Raw genomic sequence first — 27,849 nt, 5'->3', positions numbered from 1 at the left:
CAGCAGCCTCCTCAGCCTGGCCCCCGTTGCCCCATGCACCGCCCACCACAAGGGCTGCCACCGCACACCCCAAGGGCATCTGCACCAGCCACAGGTGGGCCTTCTCCCCTCCCTGCCGCCCTGGCACCTGATCCTGCTGTAGCCATGCCGTCCGCGCACCGTGGGGGCCCCAGGGCTCCCGCCGTCCCCTCACGCGTGCTCCTGGAGCAGGCAGCCTGAACTGCACATGTGTTGCCCACAAGGGCCCCACCTGCAGCCTGGTCTCACGAGCATGGGGGACAGGAATGAAGGGACGACGGGCAGGAGGAGGTTTGGGCTCCACAGGGGCCACGCACACCCCTAGAAAGGCGCCACGTCAAGACCTCCAAAGCCTAGCACATGTAGCCGAGAACCAGAGTGCCTGCTGTGGGGCACGGCTGCCCGGCTCCTCCCCAGGGGCTGGCTGTTAGGCCCGGAGGGGGCAGAGGTGCCCTGCCCGAGGGAGACAGCACGCAGGAAGCATCCTTCCAGATGACATATCACGGCCTCTCGAAGGTGTCTACGGCCTGTTCACTGGGATCCCAGTTCTCTCACGTCTGTTCCTCGCTCCAGCCTCTCCAAGCCCATGAGCCCCCAGGCCCTGCTCCAGCTCTAGAACCAAGACCTCAAGGAAGAAACAGAAGAGAGGCGTGTGTCCCTCTCCTTCCTCCTGGGGGGTACGGGGCTGGGTTCTGAGGACAGGGAGACTCCCTGGCTGTTAGACCCGGTAGGAGTGACATGGGGCCGGTGGGGGGTGGGGGAGCACCCACAAGGATGCAGAGGCACAGGTACGCCCCCCCCACCTCCCTGGGGCCTCAGGCGGGCACTGACTTGCTGTGCAGCTCAGTGGACGCTCACAGGGCAGCAACGCTTACCCTCCCCTCCAAGGGCCTGTCCAGGGCTCCCAGACCATCTACCTCCTCTTCTGACCTATAAGCTGCCCCACTGGCCTCCCCGTGGCTTCTCCCCATGAAGAGCAGCTGTGACTAACCCACCGTGTCTACGTACTCCTTCATGGAAGCCTTCAAAACGCTGTACCCAGCAGGCCTCGTGTGCAAGGAGGATGTTCTGTAAACTCTGATTTTAAAGCTATTTGAGCAAACTCAAATTGGGTTTTTCAGTCCCTGAGAGAAGGGAGAGAACAGGAGATCAGCTGGTGCTTTAAGGAGAGAACGTTCTGTCCTGGGAGTGAAAACAAGCGGCAAAACAGCCACTGGCAGGACGAGCCGACAGGATACGAGAGAACACAGCCGGCCGGGCAGCAGGAGCCCGTGGGTGAGCTTCCCACACAGAGCGGGGGACGCAGTCTGCGGGCGGCGTACACAACGGCCTCTTCTCGTCCTTCTCTGTCTCGGGCCCAAGTGGCAGAGCTCTGAGCATGGGAGGTGACGGGCTTCCCCTGAGGAGGCTGTGGCCGTTCTGTGCTGACATGAGATAGACCCAGGGCTGCAGCTGCGGCCTGTGTGTGGCCTCATAGGACCTTCGGCCCTGCCCACATGCCCTGGACCAGGACCTGCCATGGGCAGGAAGGCTGTCACCCATGGACAGCAGTGCAGGGTGAGACCCTTGGATACCCAGGACACACAGGGGGCGAGCTGGGGCCAACGCAACAGGAGACATGGGGCCAGCCTGCAGGAGGGATGCTCGGGAGGCCTGTGACGGGAGGCCAGGGACGGGAGGCCAGGCTGTGGTGTGTGCTGCCCGGGCTGATCCCACAGGCCAGCGGCAGGGGACGGACCAAGGTGAGACCCATGGAGCACAGCACCACACTCCCCAGAGGTGACGGTCAGAGCTGCCCTCCTGCAAGGACGTGGGTGCTCCTCTCAGACACCACCCCAGTCCACGGGCTCACTGCCACAGGGGCCCGAGTTCATCAGGGCAGCAGCGCTGGGAGTCCTGGCCACGACTGGCTGCATAAGGGCCAATCCCTGGGCCCCTGTCCCTCCCAGAAGAGGGGTCCATGATAAAGCCGCCAGCCAACCTCACAGGACAGAGGACCTGCCCCATCCACCTGGACCTCCAGCCAGGATTCTACGACCACGTGTGCTTTCTGAACACACCTGCATCCCAGCACTCTGCCTGTCCCTACTGAACAGCCGGGAGAGCTGGCCTCACAGCAATGTCACAAGGAAGCGGGTCAAGGTATAACTGGCCGTGAGGAGCCTGGACCAACCAGGGCAGCCCTCAGGAGACCTGACAGATCAAAGTCCGGGCCCCTCTGAAGCCTGCAGGGGGTGACCGTGGATGGCAGGTGCTCAGGCATCTCTGCAGACGTTGAGGGTGGGTCCTTGCGTGCCAAGTTCCACAAACGTTAATGGCTCAGTTGGACTGTTCACACACGTAGGTACCTTTTATTTATTTTTTTTAAAGATTTATTTATTTATGATAGACACAGATAAGAGAGAGAGAGGCAGAGACACAGGCAGAGGGAGAAGCAGGCTCCATGCAGGAAGCCTGATGTGGGACTCGATCCCGGGACTCCAGGATTGCGCCCTGGGCCAAAGGCAGGCGCCAAACTGCTGAGCCACCCAGGGATCCCCAGATAGGTACCTTTTAAGGACATGCCCAGTGAATTTCTTGAACTTCTTGAAAGGTCACGGAATGCACATCCATCGACCGGACATGTCACAAGCCCAGAATGACCCGTCCAAGAGCACAGCTCACGGCCTCTCAGGCACAGGCCTCTGCTCGGCCCGCTAATGACATTCAAACACAAGCAAGGAGGGGAGCGAGTGTCCGGGAGCAGCTACAAGCATGAGAGAACTGGCCGCTCCCTGGGCCCTCCTCACTGTGTCCTCCAGGAATGACTCTGGGGACAGGTCTGAACACCCACATCCACCACCAGCACTGCTGACACCCCCCTACACACACGTATCAGAGGTGTTCTGATGCCAGCGCAGCCCAGGGACTGAGGTCTGTCCCTGTCCTGTCTGCTGGTCTGAGGGGGTACGGGCATCTGACAGCTGTGGGAGTGTCTCCACCTGTGACGACCAGCTTGGTGCACAGGGCTCTGACGCTCAGCTCTTAGATTGTTGGACCAATTGCACTATCTGTCCTGGAGTCCTGGGTGCATGTATAGGAGACTCATGCTGGGGGAGGGAAGGGTCTAGGCTGAGACACGTCTGCAGCCAGAGGTCAGGGGCCCCTGGACACTGAAGCCTGGGGAGCATCACCGCCTGGGGATGAGCCTGCCCAGCTCGGGGGCCAGTGCTTAGTCCTACTCTATAAAACTATCCAATGATCCCAAATTTCCCTTAACTTCTCACATCACACTACAGCCACTAAGGAACAGAGGACACACTGCCTCAGTGTGAATTCACAAATTCTGGGGATCTCTGAGGACAGCTCCCTCATGAATGCCAAGCTTCTGCTCCAATCGCCCTGCAGTGCCATCACAATGTAAGTCAGCCTCCCTTAGACTGTGAGTTTCCTCCGTGTCAGGTTTGGGTGACACTATGGCAACAAATTAACCCCAACACTTCCGTGGTTTAACACAAGGCTTCGCATCTGGTCCACGCGAGCCTGTATGGGCCGGGCAGCTCCCGGGATGCCTCCTTCCATGGCCCGTGTCTCAGCATCCTCACCGGACAGAGGAGGATGGCAGGGTAGTGGTGGTGGTGGTGGTGGTGGTGGTTTAATGCTTTGCCCCAAGACACCATGGGACCAGAAGGAGCCCCGCCAGCCCAAGGTCACCTTTCCTTAGCCCACTGCAAGGACTGGCATGCAAGGTGGGCACATGGTGGCAGTGAGCAAACATCTGCTGGAAAAAATGAGATGCAACTGCGTGCTTAGCATTTGTGGAGAGAATGGAAGGGTTGTGGGCCTTTCCACAGGCTCTTAACTCTTCTTTCTTTCTTTTTTTAAAGATTTTACTTATTTATTCATGAAAGACACATTACCTCTTCTCTTTTGTCTTTGCTTCGTTTCTATGTTGAGAGCACAGGCTGGTCCTTGATCTTCAGTCTTTACCTTTGCTTTCTCTGCTCAACTTTGTAGAAGGGGAGTCTACTGCCCTTTGCTAGCCTTGCACCCCCCTAACTGTTTTGCGTGAAGAGACGTTGGCAGGTGAAATTGCTGTTTCTACTCAAAGACTGAGTCAACAGATACTGAAAAGGTCAGAGCCTGCCCGAGCTCCCGGGCTGCCACACAGAACTGCCCTTAACAAACGATCCAGGACAGGGAGCACCGCACCTGCGGCCTTTCTGGGGTGGGAGGACCCCTCTTGCTGCAGTAATTCATGGAGCGGACTTGCCCAGTGAAACCAGCTTGGCTTCCTGGTGGCCCTGGCATCCCCATCACTGCCTGCCGGCAGCCCAGCCACAAACATGAGCGGAGGAAGGAAGGGCTCCTGGCGGCGGGAGGAAGCACATCACAGGGAGGACACACACAGGCCCTGGTGCATGCCCAGAATCCAGTCCCCACGTGAAATCTCAAGCAGGACTGCAGCCTCCAGGACACAGATCCCTCCTCCCCGTCGTCCTGTACCAAGTATGCATCACAGCCCAGAAATGGTGCTGGGCCTCACAGCACGCTTGGGAATCATTTTGCGTTGAGTTTGCCATCCCCTGGGATCCCAGGCCAGCATCTCGTTCCAGCCGAGACCGTGTCTACACAGTGCATGCACGTGCCCAAGATGCATGCTGGCCTACGCTAATTTGTCTTCCTTCCAGCTCTCTTTACATCCTAGCAATATATTCATTTTTTTAAATCGTCGCATGTTGGGAATTCTGTTATTAATTTCATATTAAAGCAGGAGAGGAGGCATTCCAAGTGTTTGCTATAAATAGGATCCTAGTCTGAGGAAGTGAGACTCACCACAGGAGCCAACGTGAGATCCTGGGGAGACTTTCGGAAGCCGCCATGGACTTGAGCCTTGAGGAGCTCAGGCCAGGGGCCGGGAGGGAACTTCGGAGTTGGCAGAGGATCCCAGGCAACAGGAGGAAGACAGTGCAGGGGAGCCCTGAGCGCACAGCGATCCTGGGGGAAGGGGTGGGGACAGGGACCTCAGGGACACACATGCCACCCTCGCTGGCCCAGGGACTGGGAGGGGCTGGGTGCACAACCCCGTCCACCTAGGGGACAGGGCTGCTGCCCAGGAAGTCCTGGACCGCCCCCCAAGAAGCCAGCATCGTGCACAGAGGCAAGGGCAACACTCACACCGTTCCAACAGAAGATAAATACAGGAAGGCCGTTCACTCTCCGGTTTCAATTACTACCCTGGGCAGTGGGCAGTCGTTGTGCGTGGTTAAAAGGACTAATTTGCAAGGGGAATAAAGCACATTCCCAGATATACCAAGTCATTTCATTTCTGAAGAATTTAGTCAGAACATTTATTTGCTACTTGACAAAGGAGATGACAGACTTCATGGGGTAAGATCCCCTCGGTGGAAGACAAAGACAGTCTCTGGGCTGCTTTTCACATGCAAATCCATTGTGATTAGGTTAACTCCCTGGTCCAGCTCTCCCAGCACACCTGCCCCCAGAGCTCAGGGGGCAAGTCACGAGGGTCCACCCCACGCAGCCTGGTGTCCAGCCACTGCCCTCTCTCCCAGCCCCAGCCCCCAGCGCAGGCCACCTGCTGCCCCAGCCAGCTCACTGCAACCCCGCGCCCTGCTGGACAAGTGGGCTCCTCACAGGGTCCAGCTCCCAGGGGCGACCCTGCAAGTCAGCAGAGGGGTGGCAGCTCAGGCGGGGGCGGGGGGGAAGGCCTGGGCCCCCCAATGGCACACAGTCCCACCCGCAAGCCAAGCGCAGTGCTGGGGCCTTGGCCCGTGGCAGTTCTGGATTTCCGCCGTACTTCCAAGATTTGGTTACTTCACTCGCCCGAAATATCTCACCCGGCGCATTTTCCTGAACAAAGTGCCTGGAGAAAAGCGCCCAATGGTACAATCAGACGCACCCCCTGGAACAAGGGTATCACCCAGAAAATGCACTAAATTGGGATTTAATTGCTAGAAATTACTTTCAATTACTAAAAATTACAACAAATTACTTGTTGAATAGACACATTCTTTTACCACCATTAATAATTTAAAATTGCTAATTGCATTTAATAGTGAGTAATTTTTGTTCTTTGGTAAGAGGCAAGGTGCTGTTTTCCACCAGCCTCTGAGCTGCCCCCCCTCAGGCACCGCCAGGGGCACAGCCACCCACCAGCCAGACCACCCAGCAGGAAAGCCTCTGGGCTCAGGGGGTCCGCCACTGCCTCCGAGGTCACATGAGGCAGGGCACAGCAGCGTCCCAGGGCGCCGTCCATCCACGTCCTGAGAAGGGTGGACCTGGGCTTTCACCTGAATCCGGAGACTCCAGGACACATGGCCTCACCCGCCCACATCGCCCTGACCTTAGCCCTAGAACCGCCCCTCTGACTCTGCTACTCTTGCTCTCGGAGGGCAGAGTCCCCAGGATTGCTGTGGGATCCCCAGGAACACAGCTCTCCTCCTCCCCCCTCAGAGCTCCTGCAGCCTGGAAGGCACAGCTCCTCCCCAGGGGCCTCCCAGCCACTCGTGCCCTAGGAGATCCTCACCCAGGCCCAGTTCCCTTCCACGCTGTCCCCACTGCAGGCCTCTCGGTTCCCCTCCTCCTTTTAAACCACCCCCACAGCCACTCGAAGCTCCCGCTGTCCTGGCACAAAGCGTGCTCAGAGCTCCAGAGACTTGATGCACGCCGGGTTCTGATCCGGGGCACAGGGAGCCAGCTGCGGGGGGCCCACACTGACTGCCGCCCAGCAGTCAGAGGCCCAGCAGCCTCTGTGGCAGCCCCAGCCTCCCACACACACACATGCAGTACCCCGCAGTCTGGCGTTGAAACAGTGCCCCCCAAACCCACTGGCCCTAGTGCCTGTGTGGCTCCTGGGACACATGTGCACAGGAGCAACTGGAGCCATGAGAAGCCCAAGCCCCACCCCCAGGTGGGACGGCTACGTGGTGACCGTGTCCTGGGTCAGGGGACCCGCTCAGTGCCCAGCCTGGACATGCACGTCATCCCCCAGGTCCACCTGAGTCCGCGAAGCCCACGCTGCTCTCCAGAGGAGCCAGACCTGGTAACCACAGCGCAGGACCCCAGGAGGGGCGAGAGCGGGGGTGCGATGGGACGGGCACTGTGGGCTCCACGTGTCACCTCAACACAGCAGGCCCCCCGCCCAACCAGGAACACCACCAGGAGGCACCTCTGAGTGACTTCGAAGGACAATATAGCTGGCCCTGCAGCCGACCCCACCCGGGCACTTGGCGTATGCACCGGCAGGTTCCCACAGCACCCCTACCCCATGCCTGGACATCTGGCTCCAACACTGAGCTGGAAAAAATAAACAAATATTCTCTCCTCCTCAGGTCTCTGATTTTTTACCCCTCCCAGCACCCTTTGCCCCTCCTCGCTGACCTGTGGGGTCACATCCCATGAGGCCCTGACCCGGGGACACACGCATGCAGGGAGGGCCGCACCTGTCAGCCCCCTTCCCCTCTGGCCTGTTCCCCCCTCCCACTGTGGCTCCAACAGCTCGTCCCTGGATGGCGTCCCCCCACAGAGTCCTCGCAGGGGGATCGCCCATGTGAGGAGAGCAGAGTGGTCCCACGCCTTCTCTGAAGGTTCAGCAAAGGGAAAGGAAGCCCAGTGTTGGAGAGAGCCCCATGTCCCGCTCAAAGGCACCTTCCTGCGGGGTCCCCGGGCAGCCAGAGGAAGCCCCCTGCTACCCCCAGCCTCCCCGTGATGATTCCTGAAAGACAGGGCAGGGGTGCCCGGGGGGTTCTGCGATGAAGTGTCTGCCTCCAGCTCAGGGCATGATCCCGGATTCCTACATCGGGCTCCCTATAGTGAGCCTGCTTCTCTCGCTGCCTGTGTGTGTCTCTGCCTATTTCTGTGTGTCTCTCACAAATAAATAAAATCAGAAAGAAAGAAAGAAAGAAAGAAAGAAAGAAAGAAAGAAAGAAAGAAAGAAAGAAAGAAAAGAAAGAAAGAAAGAAAGAAAGAAAGAAAGAAAGAAAGAAAGAAAGAAAGAAAGAAAGAAAGAAAGAAAGAAAGAAAGAAAGAAAGAAAGAAAGAAAGAAAGAAAGAAAGAAAGAGAAAGAAAGAAAGAAAGAAAGAAAGAGAAAGAAAGAAAGAAAGAAAGAGAAAGAAAGAAAGAAAGAAAGAAAGAAAGAAAGAAGAAAGAGAAAGAAAGAAAGAAAGAAAGAAAGAAAGAAAGAAAGAAAGAAAGAAAGAAAGAAAGAAAGAAAGAAAGAAAGAAAGAAAGAAAGAAGAAAGAGAAAGAAAGAAAGAAAGAAAGAAAGAGAAAGAAAGAAAGAAAGAAAGAAAGAAAGAAAGAAAGAAAGAAAGAAAGAGAAAGAAAGAAAGAAAGAGAAAGAAAGAAAGAAGGAAGGAAGGAAGGAAGGAAGGAAGGAAGGAAGGAAGGAAGGAAGGAAGGAAGGAAGGAAGGAAGGAAGATAGATAGGGGAGCACCCTTCCAGAAGGCAATTCCTCACAAATAAAACAGTGGGACCGAGTGCGGGGACCACCTGCCTCCTATAGGTGACCTCCCAGCTCGCTCCTGAAGATGAGGGTCAAGGTCAAATCACAATAATTGATGCAATCAGTGACCAAAACCATGCCACTCGCTGCCCGACTGGAGCTCCCCTGAGTGCTTGACTTCCCCAGCATACCCAGCTGCACAAGCCCCTGCGTGACCTGACAGCCCGAGCTGCCCACGTCACCAAACAATAAGGTGCTTGCAAACAGCTGAAGGTGTGTGAGGCTGGGTTTGTCGGTCAGTCTGCTCTCCACAGATGGTATACGTGCACACGTGAGAACGCCACACACCCGAGGCCCACATGCCCCGTGTCTGCCTGCCTTGTGTCCGATGCGGGGGCCCTGCCAGAAGCTGGAGCTCCGCGTGCAAAAGCCCAAGCTCTAAAACCAGCCAAGTGACACTAAGAGTGGCGTAGCCTGGAAGGAGGAGGGGCATGCTGCGAGCGGCCCCGTGGGGATGGGGTCCCCAGCCTGTGGCGTGAGGACAGTCTGCAGAGCAGGACCCGGGAGGGTGAGGCCAGGAGGGCGCAGCAGGGGCCCTCCACCTGCAAACTCAAGATAATCTTGTGACCCTGAAGACTCCAGTCTTTGCACACGGACCATCTTTATGTGTTTAATTGGCCCTCTCTGGGGGATGTGTTTTGAAACTCAGCCTTTGAAGGCCTTTCATTCTGGTTTTGAGATAAAGGGAGAACAGAGCAGATGAAAAGAGGAGCAGCAGATGAAAGGAGTGTGGGAACAACAAAGGAGGAAGAGCAGGCAGGCAGGAGGCCCGCGGAGGCCAGGCCGGCCTCTGGTGTTTCCACCCTGCTGGATCCTCCCGGCCACTTGACTAACGGAACAGGAGGAAAATCATAAGCCTCTTGCTTTCTGAGGACGACATTATCAATCTTTAAATTTGCCCAAACATGAACAACGGAAGAAGCGCTTTCTGCAGAGAGAGTTTAACTACCAGGTTCAAACTACAGAAATAAAAGCCTGTCGGGGTGAAAGGGAATGCGGGGGCGTGGGGATGCCCAGAGAACCGGCTGCCCAGCCCTTCCTGTGGCAAGTGCCTGCCAGGACCTCAGGCCTCCAAAACCCCCGGCTCCCATGCCCCCAGGCCTCTGGCCTCCAGGCTCCCAGATCCCCAGGCCCCCAGACTCCAGGCCCACAGGTCCCCAGACCCCCAGGTCCCCAGGCCCCCAGAACCCAAGGCCTCCAGACTGCCAGACCCCCAGGTCCCCAGAACCCCACATCCCCAGGCCCCCGAGGGAGTGCCCTGAACCAGGCATTAATGTAAGGACACAACCAGTGCTCACACCCATTGTTTCTACCCTGCATCTCATGTTTCTGGGATTTGGAAACACAAAGGACATGGGGGCAATACGCATTCCTAAACACTGAGGTCCAGTGAGAAAACTGAGTGTATCCCGGAAGGTTCATTCGGGGAGGATGGGTCACCAACAAACCCAGAGGTCGGCCACAGCCATGTGCACAGAGATACCTGTAGGAAAGTCCTGTGACGCCCTCATCTCCCACAATCCCCCCAACCACGTAAGTTTAATTTTCAATTCTCCTAATTTGACAGAGGAAGCAACAGATCCAGACTGGCAGGCAGGCCAGGAGCAGGGGGTCCTGGAGCTGGGCTCCCCTGACCTGAGAGTCTGCCCTAGTTCCTTCCTCTGAGCCACACAGGTGCCAGATGAGCAGTGCATCCTGGCAGCACGTCCTCAAGGGGCCACGTCCCCATCTAGGCTCCTGGCAGAAGCGCATCTCCATCAAGGCTTTGGGTCAACGACATATAAACCAGAGTAAATCCTAGTTCTCCTGAGACGTAAAGGGTCTCTGTCGGCCCTGTGGACTCGCCTCTCGCCTCTCCTGGGGAGAGAAGTGGGGCCCCTGGGTCACCGGCCACTGGCAGTGACCCCAAATTCGTGGCCTCGTGGAAACTCACCTCTTTTAAGAGACCTGTGTGAGGTGAGGTTTAGACGAGGTCAGGGGCGCCGAGTCTGAGCCGCGGCTCTGGCCTCTGGGCCCATCCCTGCGAAGCCTGCGGAAGGTCCCAATGAGCCTGCAACTACCGTCCTATCATGGGCGGTCCAAGTGCCCCCAGGACTGGCTCCGTCTGTGTACACCCATGGAGCACAAGGGTTGGGATCTGCCCCATGAAGCTTCAGGTACATTTTCTGTTTGTAAACAAAAATTCCCACCCGCATCATAAGCACATCATCCCAAAAAACAAACCAACTCACTAGCCTTTCTCTGTGTCTTGGGAAAAGTGACTTATTACCAAAGTAACAGGGAAAGGGAATATCTCATATTTGACATCGAGGGTGGGGCAGACGTGGGGCTATAGGGCAGGCGTGGAAGAGTCAGCACCATGCTGGGGGCAAAGGCGGCTGCCTGGGGTCCCTGGCCACATCCGTAAAGCTCAGACTTTGACACGCGATGACACAGGTGGCCCGTCCAGTGACCAGAGCCTCCCTTCTCTACCCACCCCCGAGCACGGCTTCAGCCCCCGGAAGGAAAAGACTCGGAAATCAAGGGGAGATGGGTGTGCCCTCCCCTGGAGGCCGTATTCACCGTGTATGCAGAGGAGACCACATCAGCTCCTACCGTTTACAATCCTATGTTCGTCCCTACAAGACTCTTCATCACAGTGCTGCCTCCACAGCAGGACAGCGAGCCCGTCTCAGGGGATGGAGCTGGCTGCCCAGACCCCCAGGCGGGAGGACAAAGCAGTGGGCAGGGGGCCAGCTGGCAGCGGGCACTCAGGGATGGCACCAGGGCACACACGGGCTCAGCCACAGTCTCCCTGACACCAGGGCGGAACCAGGGAGAGACGTGGACCGAAATGCAGCTCAAGCAGCTACCTCGACCAACTGCGTCCTTGAGTCCACATCACAGAGAAGCAAAAACTGAAACAGCACTTTCTGCAGAATGACTGTTCTGCTTTTAAAACATTCTTTCATTTAAGGAAATGAAAATCAGGTCATATGTTAATCAATCACATGTTTAAAATATGCTTTAGACAGATGATCCCCAGGCACCTGGGGCTCCGTGGTGTGTGCCTGCCTTTGGCTCAGGGCATGACCCTGGGGTCCTGAGATCCAGTCCTGTCTTGGGGCCCCCTGCTCAGCGGGGAGCCTGCATCCCTCTCTGCCTCTGCCCCCGGTTTGTGCTTGCTCTGTCTCTAAAGCTCTTTCTCTCTAATAAATAAATAAAATCTTTCCTTTTTTTTTTTTTTTTAGAAGAGCCAATCCAAACTGTGTTTCCATGACAGACATTCTAGACTCTCCCCAGCACATGGACACATGTGTGCAAGTGTGTTCATCGGTGTTATGTGTACAATCCACATGTAAGCTGAGCCCACAGGACTCAAGACCAGCTACGCCTTAAAGGAGTAATAATCCCAAAAAATGGCCAGCTGACAGTTGCAGCACTTCTTGCACGTCCCTGCAAGTCCCACTCCTACTGAGCGGACGGCGGCGGCGCAGGACAGTGCATGCAAGCCCAGCATCACACAGGCAGCTAGGACGGAGAGGGGACTTGGCCCCAGCAGTCCCTGGGCCCCTGGTCACCACACCACAGCCACACTGAAGATCCTTACACCTGTCAGCACATTTCCTCATGACCGCATAGGGGACGCAGCTTGGCAGCCCTCCTCAGGCTTGGATCTTCGGCCCCAATTCCCAGCCCCCCGCAGAGTGCCCTGACCCCCCTGCCCACAGTGGTCACTGATTCCCGCCTCTCCCCATACACGCCTCCCTGAGTAGCTCACGTCCTCTCCCGCTGCTCCAGCACAATGTCCCCAAGCAACTCGGAGAGGGCCCAGGCCGGCACACAGGAATGATTTTGAAGGCTTCATAGCACCTGTATATGTATGGCACCTGTGTATATATGGCACTAGCATACATATGGCATCTGTGTACATACATCACATGTGCATATGTGACATCTGTAAACACAGGGCACCTGTGCATGTACGGTACCTATGCACATATAGCACCTGTATACACACACAGCACCTATACACATGGCACCTGTGCACACATGGCACCTGTATATGTATGGCACCTGTATACATACAGCACCGGTATACACATGGCACCCGTGCACACATAGCAGCCCTGAATAGGCTACCAGAGGAGTCTATACCTCATTCACGCCTGGCCTCCCTACCATGCCCTCTCTGTGCACCTGCCTCCACACCATCTTCCGTGCCCACTGCCAACCTAACCCTCCTGGAAACAGCCAAGCAGTGATGACACCTCCCCGCCAGCACTCGCCACTTCGGGTGTGCTTGCCCCGTGTCCTGCTGTCCTGGCGAGGCTCCCCGCCGCTGCACTCAGCCCACTGTCACACCCCCGTCGGGATCCTGAGGAACAAGGAAGACCAAGGACCAGGTGTCACGGGGTAATGAAAGGTGGCAAGAAACGGCAGCCGACGGCATGGCCTGGGGACCAGGGGCCTCCTGCAGAGCCCTACAGGCCGAGGTGGGACCAGCCCCTCTCTGCCTTCCTCGGGACCCCTGCCCTCTCCCTATCTCTGCACATGGCATGACAGCTTTCGTGACCCTGTCAGTGTGAGCAGGATGCTGGCACCACATAAGAACGGGGCGCCTCGCTCCCCGTCTGCATGGCACCAGCCCTTGGGAGGTGCCGCAGGGGGACACCGGGCTTTAAGCCAGGAAGCCCAGCCAACATTAGGCTGATCTGCTGTGGCCTCTGGAGGATGCACGTCGCTGCTGCGTCCGTGCACTCAGCCGCCATCTGCCCTCCATACCGTCACACAGAAGCCACTCCTAGCGCTCAGGGAAACCGAGAGCATGAACACGCCCTGATGACGTTCAGGACCCACTGCGACGACTCCACGCCCTGACCAGTGAGCCCCTTCCACGTGGCCTGGTGGAGCACCGTACCCTCCTGCTCCTGACATCCATGATTGTCCGTCCCCACATCCAGGAACGGCGGGAGCATCCCCTAAATGCTTCACATCGACTGGACGGGGTTTACTGGGAAGTGTTTAGGGGAAGGGGCATCTGACCCCTAAGGAAGCTGGAGGATAAACTGTTGGACAATTGGCCAGGAGTGGTGACCACAGAGCCAGGAGCGGGAAGCGTGTCCTCTTGGGGGGTGGGTGTCCATCCCCATCCTGTTCTGTTAGGTCACATAGCAGCTTCCCTCTATATGCGTTCTGGAATTCTCCTCCTGCAGCCACCCAGTCGGCCTGCTGACCTCCACAAGGACCTCCTTGGCGAGGACCTAGCTCTGTCACTGGTACTGTGGACGACTGTCTTCAAGCTCGAGGATTTTGGATAGTCAAGAACGAAACTGCACTTACCTACAGGTGTGCGTGTGCTTCTGTTTTGCATTGTCTTAATTCCCTGAGGTCTGGGGACCCTCTGCCCTGAGTCTTGGCAAACAAACCAGGTTTTGGGTAGTTTCTAGTATTTTCCCCAAGGTGCTCATGCACCTGCCCTTTGTCTTGAGATGTGAGATCCTGGAGGGGCCTGGTGACTGCTCTTCACAGGAGATCCCGGCGCTGCGAGTGTTCCATCCACACCGCATGTCTGCTCTTCATCATAACTCTCCTCATGGCCTCTTCACATGGCCTCACATCCACGCCTGCGACCAGAGATCACCCCCAGAAACCGACAAAATCACAAGAAGTTTAGTCGAGATGAGAGAGGTGAATGAGGGAGAGAAAGAAGATGAATAAAACCCTTCTCGCCAAGAGGTCCAGAGTCCGTGGTGATTCTCTGCCACCTGAGTCCAAGGCTTTTGTCCCATGAGATAGGTAACCCCGCACCTGAGGCTCCAACTACCTCACAGACAAAGGCCTGATTGGCTCATGGCTGCCGGCCCCTGACACATGTAACACGTAAGCAGCCCATGGGCCCCCTGCTTCCTGCTTCTCCACACGCAGAGTGTGCTACCCACCGGGGCGGGGTGGGGGGGGGCTCCCAGGCTGTCCAGGCCTCAACCGCTGTCCCAAGGGTCCATCTAATCCTCTTGAGGGTGGGACCCAAGGCAGAGACGGTCCTCACCCAGGGGTACATCTAACTCTCCTGGCAGGGGAGCCCTGAGGCAGAGATGGTCCCCAACCAGGGATGCATCTAACCCTTCTGGGGGCGCCGAGGCAGAGACAGTCCTCACCCGGAGGGTGCATCTAACACTCCTCAGGGGGGCCTGAGGCAGAGACGGTCCTTACCCGGGGGTGCATTTAACTCTCCTTGAGGGGGCCCAAAGCAGAGACAGTCCTCACCCGGAGGTGCATCTAACCCTCGCCGGCGGGTGGGGAGCGAGGCAGAAACAGTCCTCACGGGGGTGCATCTAACCCTCCAGCGGGATGGGGCCGAGGCAGAGACGGTCCTCACCCAGGGTTTCTAAAGCAGATGCCAGCAGCTTCCTGAGGTCGTTTCCATTAATGCTCAAGAGCACCCTCAACGAAACTTTCACTTTCATAGTTTTAACAGGGATGAGGCTATCTGGCTTCATGCATTAAAATTAAAAAGCAAAATCTCTAGCTTATATGAGAAAAAAATGCAAGCCTTCACAGTGTCCAAAGTTAAGAAATCTACCTTTTAATCATAACAAAGGATATATTTCTTGATATCCATTATCTTCTAAAAGGCAAAACCCTGATTCTCAAATACGTGTAGAGAATGACTCTGGTTTGCCCCCTAAGGACAAGCAGGTCCTCGTTCTCTCTCCATTCCCACATGTGTAGTACGTCTTCCAGGTAATGAAAGGTTCCGTCCAGTGTCAGCGAAGTGCATCCAAGCCCAGGAAGACTGATTCCTGTCTCCTGCATCTATTCTGCCCGGAGAGTCAGTCATGCAGTTATCCACTATCGGCTCCCAAACGCGCAACATCGCAGGTTTGTGTAGACGAGCCCCTGCGGGGATGCCACCACACAGGATGGGACGGCAGGCTGGAGTTGAGAACCAGGGGGATGAAAGGAGAGTGGGAGAAGACAAACTCTGACAGGTCATGGAACCCAGCTCCTTCCACATCCCCCCTCTCCTTACTGAGAACCAGGTGCGTGCCCACTGACCCCTGCCTGCCTGTGTGCGTGTGCCACTGCACCTCCACCGTAACACGGACTGGGGCCAGGTCTGCTGGTAGTCATCAAATCCCACCAGCTTTCTTCAGCAACTATCAGATACCACGGAGGAGGTGACTCCACAGTCCCACATGTGGAAGATGAATCCATCAGCTACTCCAAGCCCTCCTAACCCATCGTCCAGAATTAGCTGTGTCTACCTTCTGGAGGCCGCCGACAGGGCATGCAGTGGTACATGGGCACCGAGGTCAATCCCCAGGGCACCCAATGCTCCTGGGAGGACAGTAGCCTCCTGGACAAAACAGGGAGAGCTGTGGGGGGAGGGGGCAGGTGCACAGCTGGAGTGTGGCCAGCAGCAACATTCTGGACGCCCTAGAATAGCACAGAAAATATGAGCTCTCTGCCCCCAAAGACACACATTTCCCAGTTACTCTGCTCCTCCAGAGACCACGGTGGAAGTGCGGCAGGTGGAGAAAGGCAGATTCTCTGAAAATGGAGTTCCTAGAGGAATAGGCTCGAACCATGTAGTTTCTGGCATCACAGCTCTAAGGAGCTGAGGAAAAATGAAGCTTTAAAAATCTATCATATTTTCCCTTCTGACTATAGAACTGTTTTCTCTTTATTTCCAAATGATCAACATTTAGAAGTGGCTGCTAAGTCTTCAGCTGTCCCAAGTTTGTCCTGGTATCAATAATCTGGAAACCAACACTGACATGTACCAGGGGAGCCCTTTGTTCACAGGAAATCCACCAAGAATGCTTCGGGAAAGTGGAGAGGCCGTGTGAATGACACTGCGGGCCGTGCATTTGATGCGCATTTCCTCTTAGCTTGGCCAACCTTGGCCCACCATGCACCAAGCTCCCTTGGACTATTATTTCTACTTCTTTAGAGAGAAAATGTTTGTCTCGGAAGGACTTTCCATTAAATGAAGACTCCTCACTTCGCCTCTGATCGCAGAGCCCTCCAGGAGGGAGGGGTGCATGAGAGACAAGGAGGAGAGGCTGCAAGCAAATACGGACTTGGGAGAAAAATGTGGTTCAGGAGGATTCTCACCCAACAGGAGAGGATGGTCAGTATTGAACTGCACGAAGGCTGTGGCAGACTCCGGGCTGCTACCTGTATATTTATAGGAACACAGGCTGGGGACAGCTGGGTGGCTAAGTGGTTGAGCATCTGCCTTCTGCCCAGGGCATGATCCTGGAGTCCCGAAATCAAGTCCCACATCTGGCTCCCTGCATGGAGCCTGGTTCTCCCTCTTCTTGTGTCTTTGCCTCTCTCTGGGTCTCTCATGAATAAATAAATAAAATCTTTTTAAAAATAAATAAAATAAATAAATAAAATAAAGGAACACAGACTGGAGGCTGTGTGTGTCCACAGCATGCGCCCTCTTCTACATGTGGCTGGTCCTCTGTCATGAGAGGATAGTTTGTGAACAGAATGGATTCCCCACAATATAGATAATGTTCACTGAATTCACTAAACCAACTTCTTGAAAATGTGCATATGTGACTTTTTAAGCGATTTTAGGCCTGTCAGGTGTTGTACATCATTCTGAGTCACTCTTACTGGTTTATGTTATTAACTGTTTTTTTTCACACACTTAGAGCAAAGCAATTGAGCCCATCCTCCTGTCATGTCCACATTCAGCCCACCTACCCTGACGCCTCTTTCTCCGTTGTCGGGCACCTACTCCTGATCCTGGTCAAACAGGGGTCTCTCTGCTTTATAAGTCATGTCGAAGACCCCAGCTGTTTGTTTAACTCCTTGATGTTTTTATGATTTCTTTAGCCCTTCCTTGTTTTCTGCTGTTTCCCTCATCAGTTCCTGGTCTGTAATATCTTCTGTGCGCTGTCAGCCTTGTTAGTTATTGTATCACCGAGTGTTTTGTGCACACAAACAGGAATAAAATAACCTCATAAATGGCCTGTGCTCACCACTGTTTTAGGTAAGATGGAAAGCTCTGTATTCAAGACCCTTGCCTGCCCAAACCTCTCTCTTTGCCTCACCCCAGAGGAGACAGCTGTCCTCACGTTGTACTTGGCCTCGTGTTTCCTCCCTTCCACATGGGCCACATGTGTGACTTCTCCTAAACACTGATGGTGCGGTTCTCCTCTGTCAGCTTCACGTAGTCTTAGGCTCTGCATGTCTGGTACAACCTCGCTTTACTTGCTCAACATGTTTGTGCGATGCAGGCATGCTGATACATGTGCTTCCGGTCTGTTGGCCCTGGTTACATATAGCGTGGAATCGCATCCTGACTGATGGGTGCTCGGGTAGGTTACCTCCATCGGTCCATATCACCACTGAGGTGGCAATGACCGGTGCAGATGGAGCAGATATATAATCTGAGTGCATAACTAGAGGCAGACAGCCGGGATGCAGGACATTCACTTCATCACTTCTGCTGCTGCCAAAACAGCTTCCAAACTGGCTGCAATCCACTGTGCCTAAGAATTTCCAATGGGCCCTAGATTCTGGCCAATACTTGGGATTGTCAGGTTCTTTCATTTTTGCCATCTTATAGTTAATGAAACAACCTCTTACGATCTGACCGTCCATTTTTCTGATTCCTAGTGAGGCTGAGTGGACTTTATTTCTTCCTGACTTAGGAGTATTCTCTACATCCTGGACCTAACAGTCCAGCTGCCCCTCTGTCCCCTTGGCCCTCTCATGGCCTCTCCCTTCACCTCCTGTCGTTCACACTCAGGGGCCCCTCCACCAGCTTCTCACCATGTGTGGATGTCCTGGGAAGGACAAGTATCAGCTCTGCAACTGTACATGCCTTGCACGGGCACGTCTCCATCTCCCCGCCCCGCATCTTCCTGGAACATGGGGTGGCGGGCCTTAGCTAGGCCTCAGAAAGGACTCTGCACTCTGCAGAAAGGAACCTGCACTCTGCCCCAACCACTGGGGCAGAGTGCAGGTTCCCGAACAAGACAGGACGGGTTAGTAAGTGGGGGTTGGCTGCACGCAGAGATGGATCAAGGAGGAAAATGAAGAAGCCAGCCAAAGCTCAGCTTAACCGACTTGCTGCACAAAGCAACCTGGTGTAGAGCGTGTGTGTAACGCAGGGCCAGCAGCCAGCTCCTCCGATGGTCATCAAGTGTGGTCATCATGGTGATCCACACCATTACATGATCTCTCCTCCTTCTCTCTTAAGGAATTATAAAACTGAGTTAGATTTTTTTTTTTAATTTTCCTATTGGTTTTGACGTACAGCTCAATACAACAGGAGATTCTTGCCAGGAAATAAATCCATAGTTGTTTTCATGACAGCAAATTATGTGCCAACGAGTGACATTTAAATGCTGGATTTTAATGGCTTGTCAAAAGAAGTGAAATGTATTTTTTAAAAATTTAATACATGAGAGAACAATGAAAAGAACCCTTCTTGTAGGACACAAGAATGGTAAACAGAAAGTGAACATATTTTTTCCTTGATGTATGTATTTACATGGAAAAGGAAAATTACACAATTAAATCACATTTTCCCTTCCTTCTTCATGAGGAAGGCTCCCCAAAGGCAGTGCAAGCAGCCATCAATGAGACCGGCAAAACCATGTCACCAAACAGCAGCCTTAATGTGTAAAACTCGCAACCCGCTCTACTTCAAAGGCACCTGCCTGGGTAGAATGATCTTAAGGGATTCTCAGAAAGCTCCTTCCCTAAAAACCATCTCACATCAGGCTAACCAAGTTCAGGAAACCAGCAGGATTAAAGGTTGTTTCCTTCCTAAACTCCCCAACACCTCCAGAGTGTCATCCCGTAGTGAGCCTTTCATGACCAGGGTGAGAAACCCAAAACAGCCAAAGAACATTTGGAGAAGATAGTAGACACCACTGATCAAAAAAAATCAGAGAAAGAGTCCAGATTATATGGTGCTGCTGGAAGCAAGCAGTAGATGAGGGATTCCAAAGTGGTGGGGGCACATACATGTGTGCATGTGTGTGTACATGTGTGCACATGTAGGTGACCTTGTGTGCCCATACCAGTGTTCGTGTGCGGCCATGTGTGTGCAGATGGATGTGTGGGCATGCGTGTGTGCATGTGTGTGCATTAGCCCATGTCGTGGTACATGTGTGCACACGTAGGTGACCATGTGTGCACATACCAGTGCTCATGTGTGTGGTCGTGGTCATGTGTGCATATGGATGTGTGTGCATTAGTTCATGTCGTGGTACATGCATGCACACACGTATGCGTGACTATACTCACACATGCGTGTACATGGACGTGTGTGTGTGCACACAGGTGTCGATGGGAGGGGAGGTAGTGACCCCCCCACTGAGCAGCAGCGAACTGCATTCACACTAAGGTTTGTTGTAGGACAAACATCAGGCAAAGCAATCCAGGGTCACAATTACCCAACTTTAAATTCATGCTGGAAAAAAAAATTTAAAAAAATAATAATAAATAAATAAATTCATGCTGGTCGGGTTGACATGGACCTGTCCCCATTCATGTACAGGAGCAGCACGGGGGCCCTCGGACATGGTCCAGGCAGAGGGCTAAGACACGGCAAAGGGCCAGGGAGGACCAAGCCATCTGGGCACAGGTTGTCCCCATGCTCACTGAAGACAGACTCCCAGGCCCTGCTCAGAACCACTGGGATGGGGGCCCTTAAACCTGCATTTTCCAAGTTCCAAGGATGAGTTTTCCGAGTCTAGGGAAACCAACAGCCACAGGAAAGAGAGGTCACAAGTGGGGAGGCCGACAGTGCTGAGAGAGCAGGCCTAGGTCAGGGCCATCCCCAAAGGCCTGGCTGTCCGGCCACTGTGCTCATGTCCTATTTTGTGTGACACACCAGGGCTGATGCTCAGTGGGTGTAGCTCTGCACCCCGCTTAGCTGCTGTGCCCCCTGGCTCCAAGGAGACACCCCTGTCTCCAAGAGCCTCCACTGGTGATATAGGAACAGTTGAAGCCAATATCAAGGCTCACACGGCATCAGGAAGCTCAGATGGTCCACGGTGTAGGCCGAGCAGGTAGGCAGGCCCCAAGCAAGACAGTGAAGAGTATGTGCCACCCGGCCTCCTGGGGCCACTTCCCTGTCGGCTGCCAGAGCCAGGCCTTGGCTGGGCAGGGGGCTGAGACGAAGCCAGGGGCACCCAGTCACATGAGGGAGCAGAGCCAGAGGGATCTCAGCCTGGGGCAGGGCAACGTCCTGCCACCTGGAAGTGCCGTTCCTCTGTCTCCCTGTCCCTCCTGGGTCTGCTAAAGGAAGAGACAGGACTCAGAGTGAAGGGGGGCAGGGGGGGCTCCTAGGGAGGCGGCCTGTGGAAATTTCCCGGTCTTGCCCTGTAGCAGGACTCCAATTCCAGCTCCTCATGAAGAGCAACTGAGATGCATGCCCACACCTCACCCTCTCCAGTTGCATTGTGATTTTCCCAGAGAGCCCTCATCCGACGTGTGAGAACTGCAGGCCCAGCCCAAGGCCTGGGGCCACACCCACCTGCCACAGTTCGGAGGCAAGTCCACCCCAAGCCCCGTGGGCCACGGTTCCCCAGGGCACTGACCGGGGAGGCTGGAAGCACAGAGGAGAATCCAGCCCTCAGCGGGAAGGCGGGCAGGGGGGAAACCAGCTGGGGCAAGAAGCTGCCAGGGAGCCCAAAGGGACTACAAAATCATTCCAGAAATTTCTAGGACAGTGTGCTTCAGAAAAGCACAAGGACACTCCCAGGAGGCTAGACCATAAGCCCACTTCACACTCACGCCCTGGCCCTACTGGGACATGACTCCCAAGCCAACAAAAAGAGATGCAATGTGCCACCCAAGAACAAGCTAATGGAGGGAGGGGTACCTCCGTGACCCAGTCCATCACTTGACATGCCCTCTGGTGACACCTGCCGCAGAAGCAACCTACCACCTCCAACACAGAACCCCATCCCCACCAGACCTCTCCCAGCCTCTGTGGGCAGCGCCAGGTGGCTCCCGAGGAATCTGCGCACCTGCTCCAGGACCCACCAGAGGGGTTCAAGTTGGAACCGGGGAAGGGGTTCTAAAGCAAGACAGATGTCACAGGGCAGAACTAAGTGTCATAGCGTGGGGCGGGGCGAGGCGACCTGGGGCGGGGCCAGGTGACCTAGGGGAGGATTTTGTGACCCAGGGGAGGGCTGGGCAATCTAGACTGTCCATTACCAGATGGAGAAATTGAGCCTCCAGGAGGTTTAGTGACCCCCCCGCCCCCTGCCGCCCACCACCCCTCCACATCTTCCTCTGGAAGACAGTTTGGTGGTTTCTTATAAAAGTAAATCTACCCTTATATGAACCAGAAATGTACCCCTTGGTATTGACCCAAAGGAGCTGAAAACACCTCCACATCAGACACTTCAGAGATTTATTCACAACTGCCAAACACGGAAGGAAGCAGGACGCCCTGAGCTAGGTGGACAGATTACCAAGGCCACTCCTCCAGACAATGGGATGTTGCTCAGAACTAAAAAGACATGAGCTGTCAAACCATGAAAATGGAGGCACACGAGGAACTTTAAACGCACAGGACGAAGTGAAAAAAATCGAGTCTGAAGAGGCCTCGTACACGTGTGACTCCAACTCCATGACGCTCGGGACAGAGCAACACTAGGGAGACAGCATAGAGATCAGCCACCAGAGGACTGGAGGGGATTGGGGGTGGGGGGAACAAACAGGGCAGACTTTTAGGGCAGTGACACTACTCTGTAGGGTCCTCATGATGCTCATGTCACTGGACACTCGTGCAAACCCGCAGAGCGTACAAAACAAAAAGCCAACCCTAATGTCAACCACGGACGCTAGTTAATTATATCAGCACGGACTCATCGACTGCATCAAACACACCGCGTCAAGGCAAGATGCTAGAAACGGGGAAATCTCCCGGGAGTGGGGCTAAGGGAGTATATTCCGACTGTTTAACCTTTCTGTAACTCTAAACCAGCTCTAAAAAAAGAAAATCCACTAATTAAAAAGCTATTTGCCTCCATGTTTAACCACGTCCACAAAGTAGCATCTGTGTGGCTCCTACTCACGTGGACACTAAAGACACAGTCCAGCCCCTAGGGGACTGAGCTGCAAGGCCAGTGGGTCCCCAGCTTCACAGGTCTTCCGCACACTGCTTGAGGGGGGACATTGAGACCCAACCTTTCACTGTTACACAGGAACAGATAGATGGTCTCCTGAAGTCTTAGCGACTTGCATGAACAGGAAGGTTCTAGATCTACTCAACTGAGGCCTGGCTTGAATCACCAAGACAGAGTCATAGCTCTTCCAGCTATTTCCAGACTTGGCAACTCCATCTCACAGACCAGAGCCCACGGATGATGGGGAGCTGAGGGCAGGTCCCCTGAAGGCTACACGAGCCATACATTCCCACTGTTATCCTTCTCCCAACCTTCTCCAAAAGGACCTGTGGCCTCCGTCAGGATGACTGTGCACACGGGAGAAGGAAAGAATGAGAATTTTCCATGGTTGCCAAGCACCAACTCCGAACTGACACCAAGAGCAGAAAACCCAAATCGTCGCCCTGGTCCACCGGTCAGAGCAGAGGCTTACAGGGGTCAGGTGACCAAATCCACCCTGTAGTTATTTCCCCAGTTCTGCAACATATAATGGTCACAGACACCCTTGGCAGCTGGCGGGATCTCCAGGCTCATTCCTTGACCTGTGGAGCCAAGGCCCTTCTGGTGGGAAAGGTGGTAGGACTGCCTGGACTTACAAAACCACAGGCTTCACCAGCGGAGGCCCCCGAGTGCATCTGGATGAACATAACCCTTTCCCGCAGAACTTTCCAGCATCTTACCCGGCCAGCGTACGTTATGAACAGAACAAGTCCTGTTTCCCAAACTTACTGGACCACAGATTGTCTTCATTATGGAGCCACGGATAAGCCCCATAGGATGTGATGCAGAAGGAAAGCAGGCTCAGGGGCACGGCCGTGGCTCTCTTGGCCCCTGACCGTGAGATGGGCAACCTCGCCTTACAGGAGCTGTGCCCCCGCCGCTCTCCCGTCGACCTCCTGCCCCAGCTCTTGGGGCCCAGGAGGGAGGCCGCACAGAGTAGGAACAGGTCCCAGTAACGTACGGATACAACGTGGCTTCCCCTCCATTTTACAGATGACATACATGATATAAATTACACATGTTATAAACATGCATGATAATCTTTAGATTATTGTCATTTTTAAAATTATCTTCTTAGCAGGCCCTGAAGTTAACAGGGAACAGGTATCTCCTGTGACAAAATCATGTAACAAAAACCTGCATAATCACTGTACTTGGGGGCAAACTGGTTTTCTGGAGGCTGAGGAGCCACAGGGTCGGGCACCGTCTAGCAGCGCTGAACAGGCTGCCAGCCCGTCCCCTGAAGCATGACAGAATCACCATGGTTCCTCTCCATGCAGCAGCCCACGGGGCCTCCTCCAATTCCTGCCGGAACCTTCCATGAACAAGCCGGCCTGCTCCCAGCCCTCTCTTCTCCATTGCAACCCGGGCAGAGTCAGTCCTTGTAATTCCTCATCACCTACGAGGCCCCCTAGGTGCGCCCGGGCGCCTGGCCCAGTCCCAGGGCACGGTTTCGGCCAGGCCAGCCTACCTGTGTGGGAGAGCCTCTGCAGGGTGGCTGTCAGGCGCTGCAGGACCACCGGCGGCACTTCATACTGGTCCGTGTCTAGTGCTGGAACCTTCTGGCACCTTCCGAACACTCCGTCTGCGGAGAAGGGAAGCAGAGAAGAAAGGGAAAGTGACATTTCATTTTCAGGGAGAAGAAAGGTATTAAACACATCCTTGCAATATATCTAATTATGCACGGCAGCGAGGCCCCAGAAAGTCACACGACTCAATCAGAATTCAGAGCACTGGGAAGGTGACGGTTTACTTCAATAAGAGACCATCGTGGAAAACACAATTGCAAAGGTAGAGAGAAGAGGACGTGCATTCGGGAGGGTTTGCGTTTTCTCTTCAACTTTCCCATTCCTTCCCCCTGGCCCTCCCCACCATTCATGTTTCATCATTTCCTGCCCCTGGCTGTCCCCTCTCTGACCCGAAGCTTTGCTGCTGACAGTCCCATGACAAAAAAAAAAAAAAAAATCAATAACATTCAGGGCCGGTTTTCCAGATGAGAAACAGGACACCCAGGAAATATAAATATTAATCTTCAGAAGCTGTGAGGACTCGGGGTGGAAGGGCTGTCTGCCATGCAGGAGTGGGCGGGGGCAACCTGGGGACGGCAGCGAGGTCAGTTCCCAGGGAACCTTCTGCAAGGTGGCCAAGGAGAGGTGCTCCAGGACGGGGACCCATTTATCTAGCTCTCTTCCATTTGTCTAAAATGACAGACTCTGCTCATCATCTTTTCAAACCACACCTTCTAATTAATTTAGGCCCCAATTAGTCTTTATTCGGCAAATTGTTCACTTTGAAATAAGCTTCCTGTAGGGGGTTCAAACTTCCTAATTACTGTCTTTCATACACACAAAAGACTAATTCAAGGGCCAGTACTTCATCCACAGGGCAGCCATCTGCAGTTTCAGGCCTGGATGGAAGGGGAAACACATCTTTATTGTTTACCACGGTCTCACTGCACCAAGTAGAGCTGAAGAAAGCCATTCAAATGCAACAAGTTTAATTAGCAGAAACACATTTGCCCAACGCCAGGCTGACTGGGTAATTACTGGTCTGATATTACGTGTGTGCTCAGGGCGATCAGGGCCGTGGAATTAGCAGGAAATCACCTCAACTACTGGGCGCACATCGTGGATTTCTAGGGGACTCTGCAAAACCCAGTGGCTCTGGGAGGACGACCGCACGCTGCTGGGCGCAGGCAGACAATGGCCGCGGAGGGAAGTCAAAGCTCCTGCAGCCACCTCTGCCACGCTGGGGTCAACGGCGCCACCCTCTGCCTCAGGGACTAGCTTCCACCACCAGGATGGCCACCGTGAGCCAGAGGGAGTCCCAGCCCTCATTATCTCCGAGGGAGGGCCCTGTCCTCCTGCCATCACCCATGACAGGCAACCTGCTCCGCACAAACACAGCACGTGGCTCTGGTCCTTGATTTTACCTTGTGCAAAGAACTCTGTGCCTGTGGATGGCACATTTATGAGAGAAAAATGAAGAACTCTTTAGAATGCACCTGACATGTTTTCTTCCCTTTGCAGATGGAGGGTCTCCAGGGCAGAACCACAGTGCATGGGGACTAGACCAGTAAGATGGCCTGACCCCACTTTCACAGGTTGGCATCCTGACCAAGGCCTCGGGGGCAAGAGAAATCCGGCTCCGGACATGCGGTGGCCGTCCTCACCAGAGAAGAACCACCACAGACATTGCCTATTTCGGGGTATCCCAAGCGGATGAACTCCCTTCTGAATTATAAAGGCATCATTTGTTCAATTTGGTCTGTGCTGCACAATGTTGTAAATATGTTCTCAGAAAAATATTTTTGGATGTTCTTGAAATCTTTCCCTTAAATAGGTATTTAAAACACACACATATATATAATGTAATACATAGGATCTTTTTGTGCTTTTAAAATTAGTTTTAGCTAAAAATTTGGTTTTAATGATTTGAACATTGAAACTAAACTATTAATTCTCTTTGCTGCTAGACCACAGCCTAGCTGATGAGGTAGGTCACACCTTTCCCTGGTACATTTAAAAAAAATTTCTTTTAAATTTCTTTAAAATTAATTAATTTATTTGTTTGACAGAGAGCGAGTGCGTGTGCCTGAGTGCAGGGAGGGGCGGAGGGAGAGGGAGCCCAAGACGGGGATCCATCCCATGACCCTGAGGTCACGACCTGAGCCAAAATCACAAGTTGGATGTTCAACTGACTAAGCCACCCAGGTGCCCCGAATGAACTTTATTTATTTTTATTTTTATTTTTTTATTTTTTTAAAGCAGTTTTAGGTTCACAACAAAATTGAAGGGAAGGTACAGAGATTTCCCATATGCCTCCTGCTCTCACGAATGCACCCCTTCCCCATAATCAGCAGCCCCTGCCAGGGATGTACCTCAGCCACAGCTGATAAGCCCACATTGATTCGTTACCATCACCCGAAGTCTGCAGCTTTTAGCAGGGTCGTTCTATGCGGTGTACATTCTATGGACAGATGCACGATAGTGCATGTTCACCACTGCGGTGTCATACAGCATGACTCCCTGAAAGTGCTCTGTGCACCACCTATTTATCCCTGTAACCCCTTCACCCCCCAACAGCCACTGATCAGTTCACTATCTCCACTGGCATCTTTTCCAGAACGTCCTGGACAGTTGACCCTTGAACAACAGTAGTTAGAACTTTCTAGGTCCACTTTTACACAAAGATGATTTTCTTTAGAAATACAGCACAGTGTAGATGCACACGTGTGGATGTGTTTGTGTGTGCATGCGTGCATCTACATGTGTATATACAGTGTATTGTGCACCTGCATACATGTGTGCGTTATTTTCATGAGCATGTAAGTTTGCATCTGCACATGTATATGTGTGTGCACATTGCCTACATATGTATTGCATGGATGTGTCTGTTTCCATGTTTTGTGCTGTGCACATGTGACATGTATTTACAGATGTGTGTGCGCACATACACACATGGACCACCTCTACCAATTTTTTAATTGCCAAACCGCATGTAAGAACCAAGGATACTACTATTCCAACATCATGAGTACATCTGAGAATCAGATATTGTTAATACTTCCCTACTTTAACCGGATTTCCATATTTACTTCTCAACAAACAACTCCACGAGCTTTCTCTGTGTCCTCGGGATGACTGTGCACACTCTCAACATACTTTTCATTACCTCCAGGCCCCCATCTGCTGCGCATTGCAACACTCCCTCCCCTTCCAAAGGGTAGATCCTGTCCCTCCCCACACAGCTCTTACTGGTACTCCGGCCCCAGGAAACGTACAGCCCTGCTCCCACCTCCCATCTACTGGACAGATGAACAGCTGCAAGTCTTGCATCTGGGGCGGAAGCAGACATGCAAACTATCTGCTTGTAACTGCGATACCAGCTACAGAGGGATGTGCCAGAGGGCAGCATGCGGCAGGGGCCCTGACCTCACCCAAGAAAGTGGCATCTGGCTGAGCTTTAACCTCCGTAGAGCAGGGCTGCCTGTGTGGGGCTGGGAGGATGCGAGATAGGCAGCAGGCTCGGGGGGGGGGGGCGGCAAGAAGCACCCAGTCCCTCGGCCTCCGGGACCAAGGGACAGAGCTCCAGGTGTGAAGCAGGTCAAGCAGGGTCCACAAGGCCTGAGGGCATGGGGCAGTATCAGCCCCCCACCTCCGCCAGCTGCTGAGGCCTGACGGCTTGT

The 27,849-nt window shown here is 53.9% G+C and overlaps 1 protein-coding gene across 4 annotated transcripts in view; it reads right to left on the bottom strand.

Annotated features, from left to right (window-relative positions):
- Positions 1-27,849, bottom strand: part of PTPRN2 (protein tyrosine phosphatase receptor type N2) — a 726,314-nt gene that overhangs the window by 498,194 nt on the left and 200,271 nt on the right. For all 4 annotated transcript variants that reach the window (XM_072776801.1, XM_072776802.1, XM_072776803.1 and 1 more), the window contains one exon: positions 24,133-24,246. In XM_072776801.1, coding sequence (XP_072632902.1) covers positions 24,133-24,246 — 114 coding nt within the window. The remainder of the gene's footprint in view (positions 1-24,132; positions 24,247-27,849) is intronic.

The sequence above is a fragment of the Canis lupus genome, chromosome 15 (genome assembly GCF_048164855.1).
Source record: "Canis lupus baileyi chromosome 15, mCanLup2.hap1, whole genome shotgun sequence".
In the NCBI taxonomy this organism is placed as follows: domain Eukaryota; kingdom Metazoa; phylum Chordata; class Mammalia; order Carnivora; family Canidae; genus Canis; species Canis lupus.
This window is presented reverse-complemented; position numbering and strand designations above follow the sequence as displayed.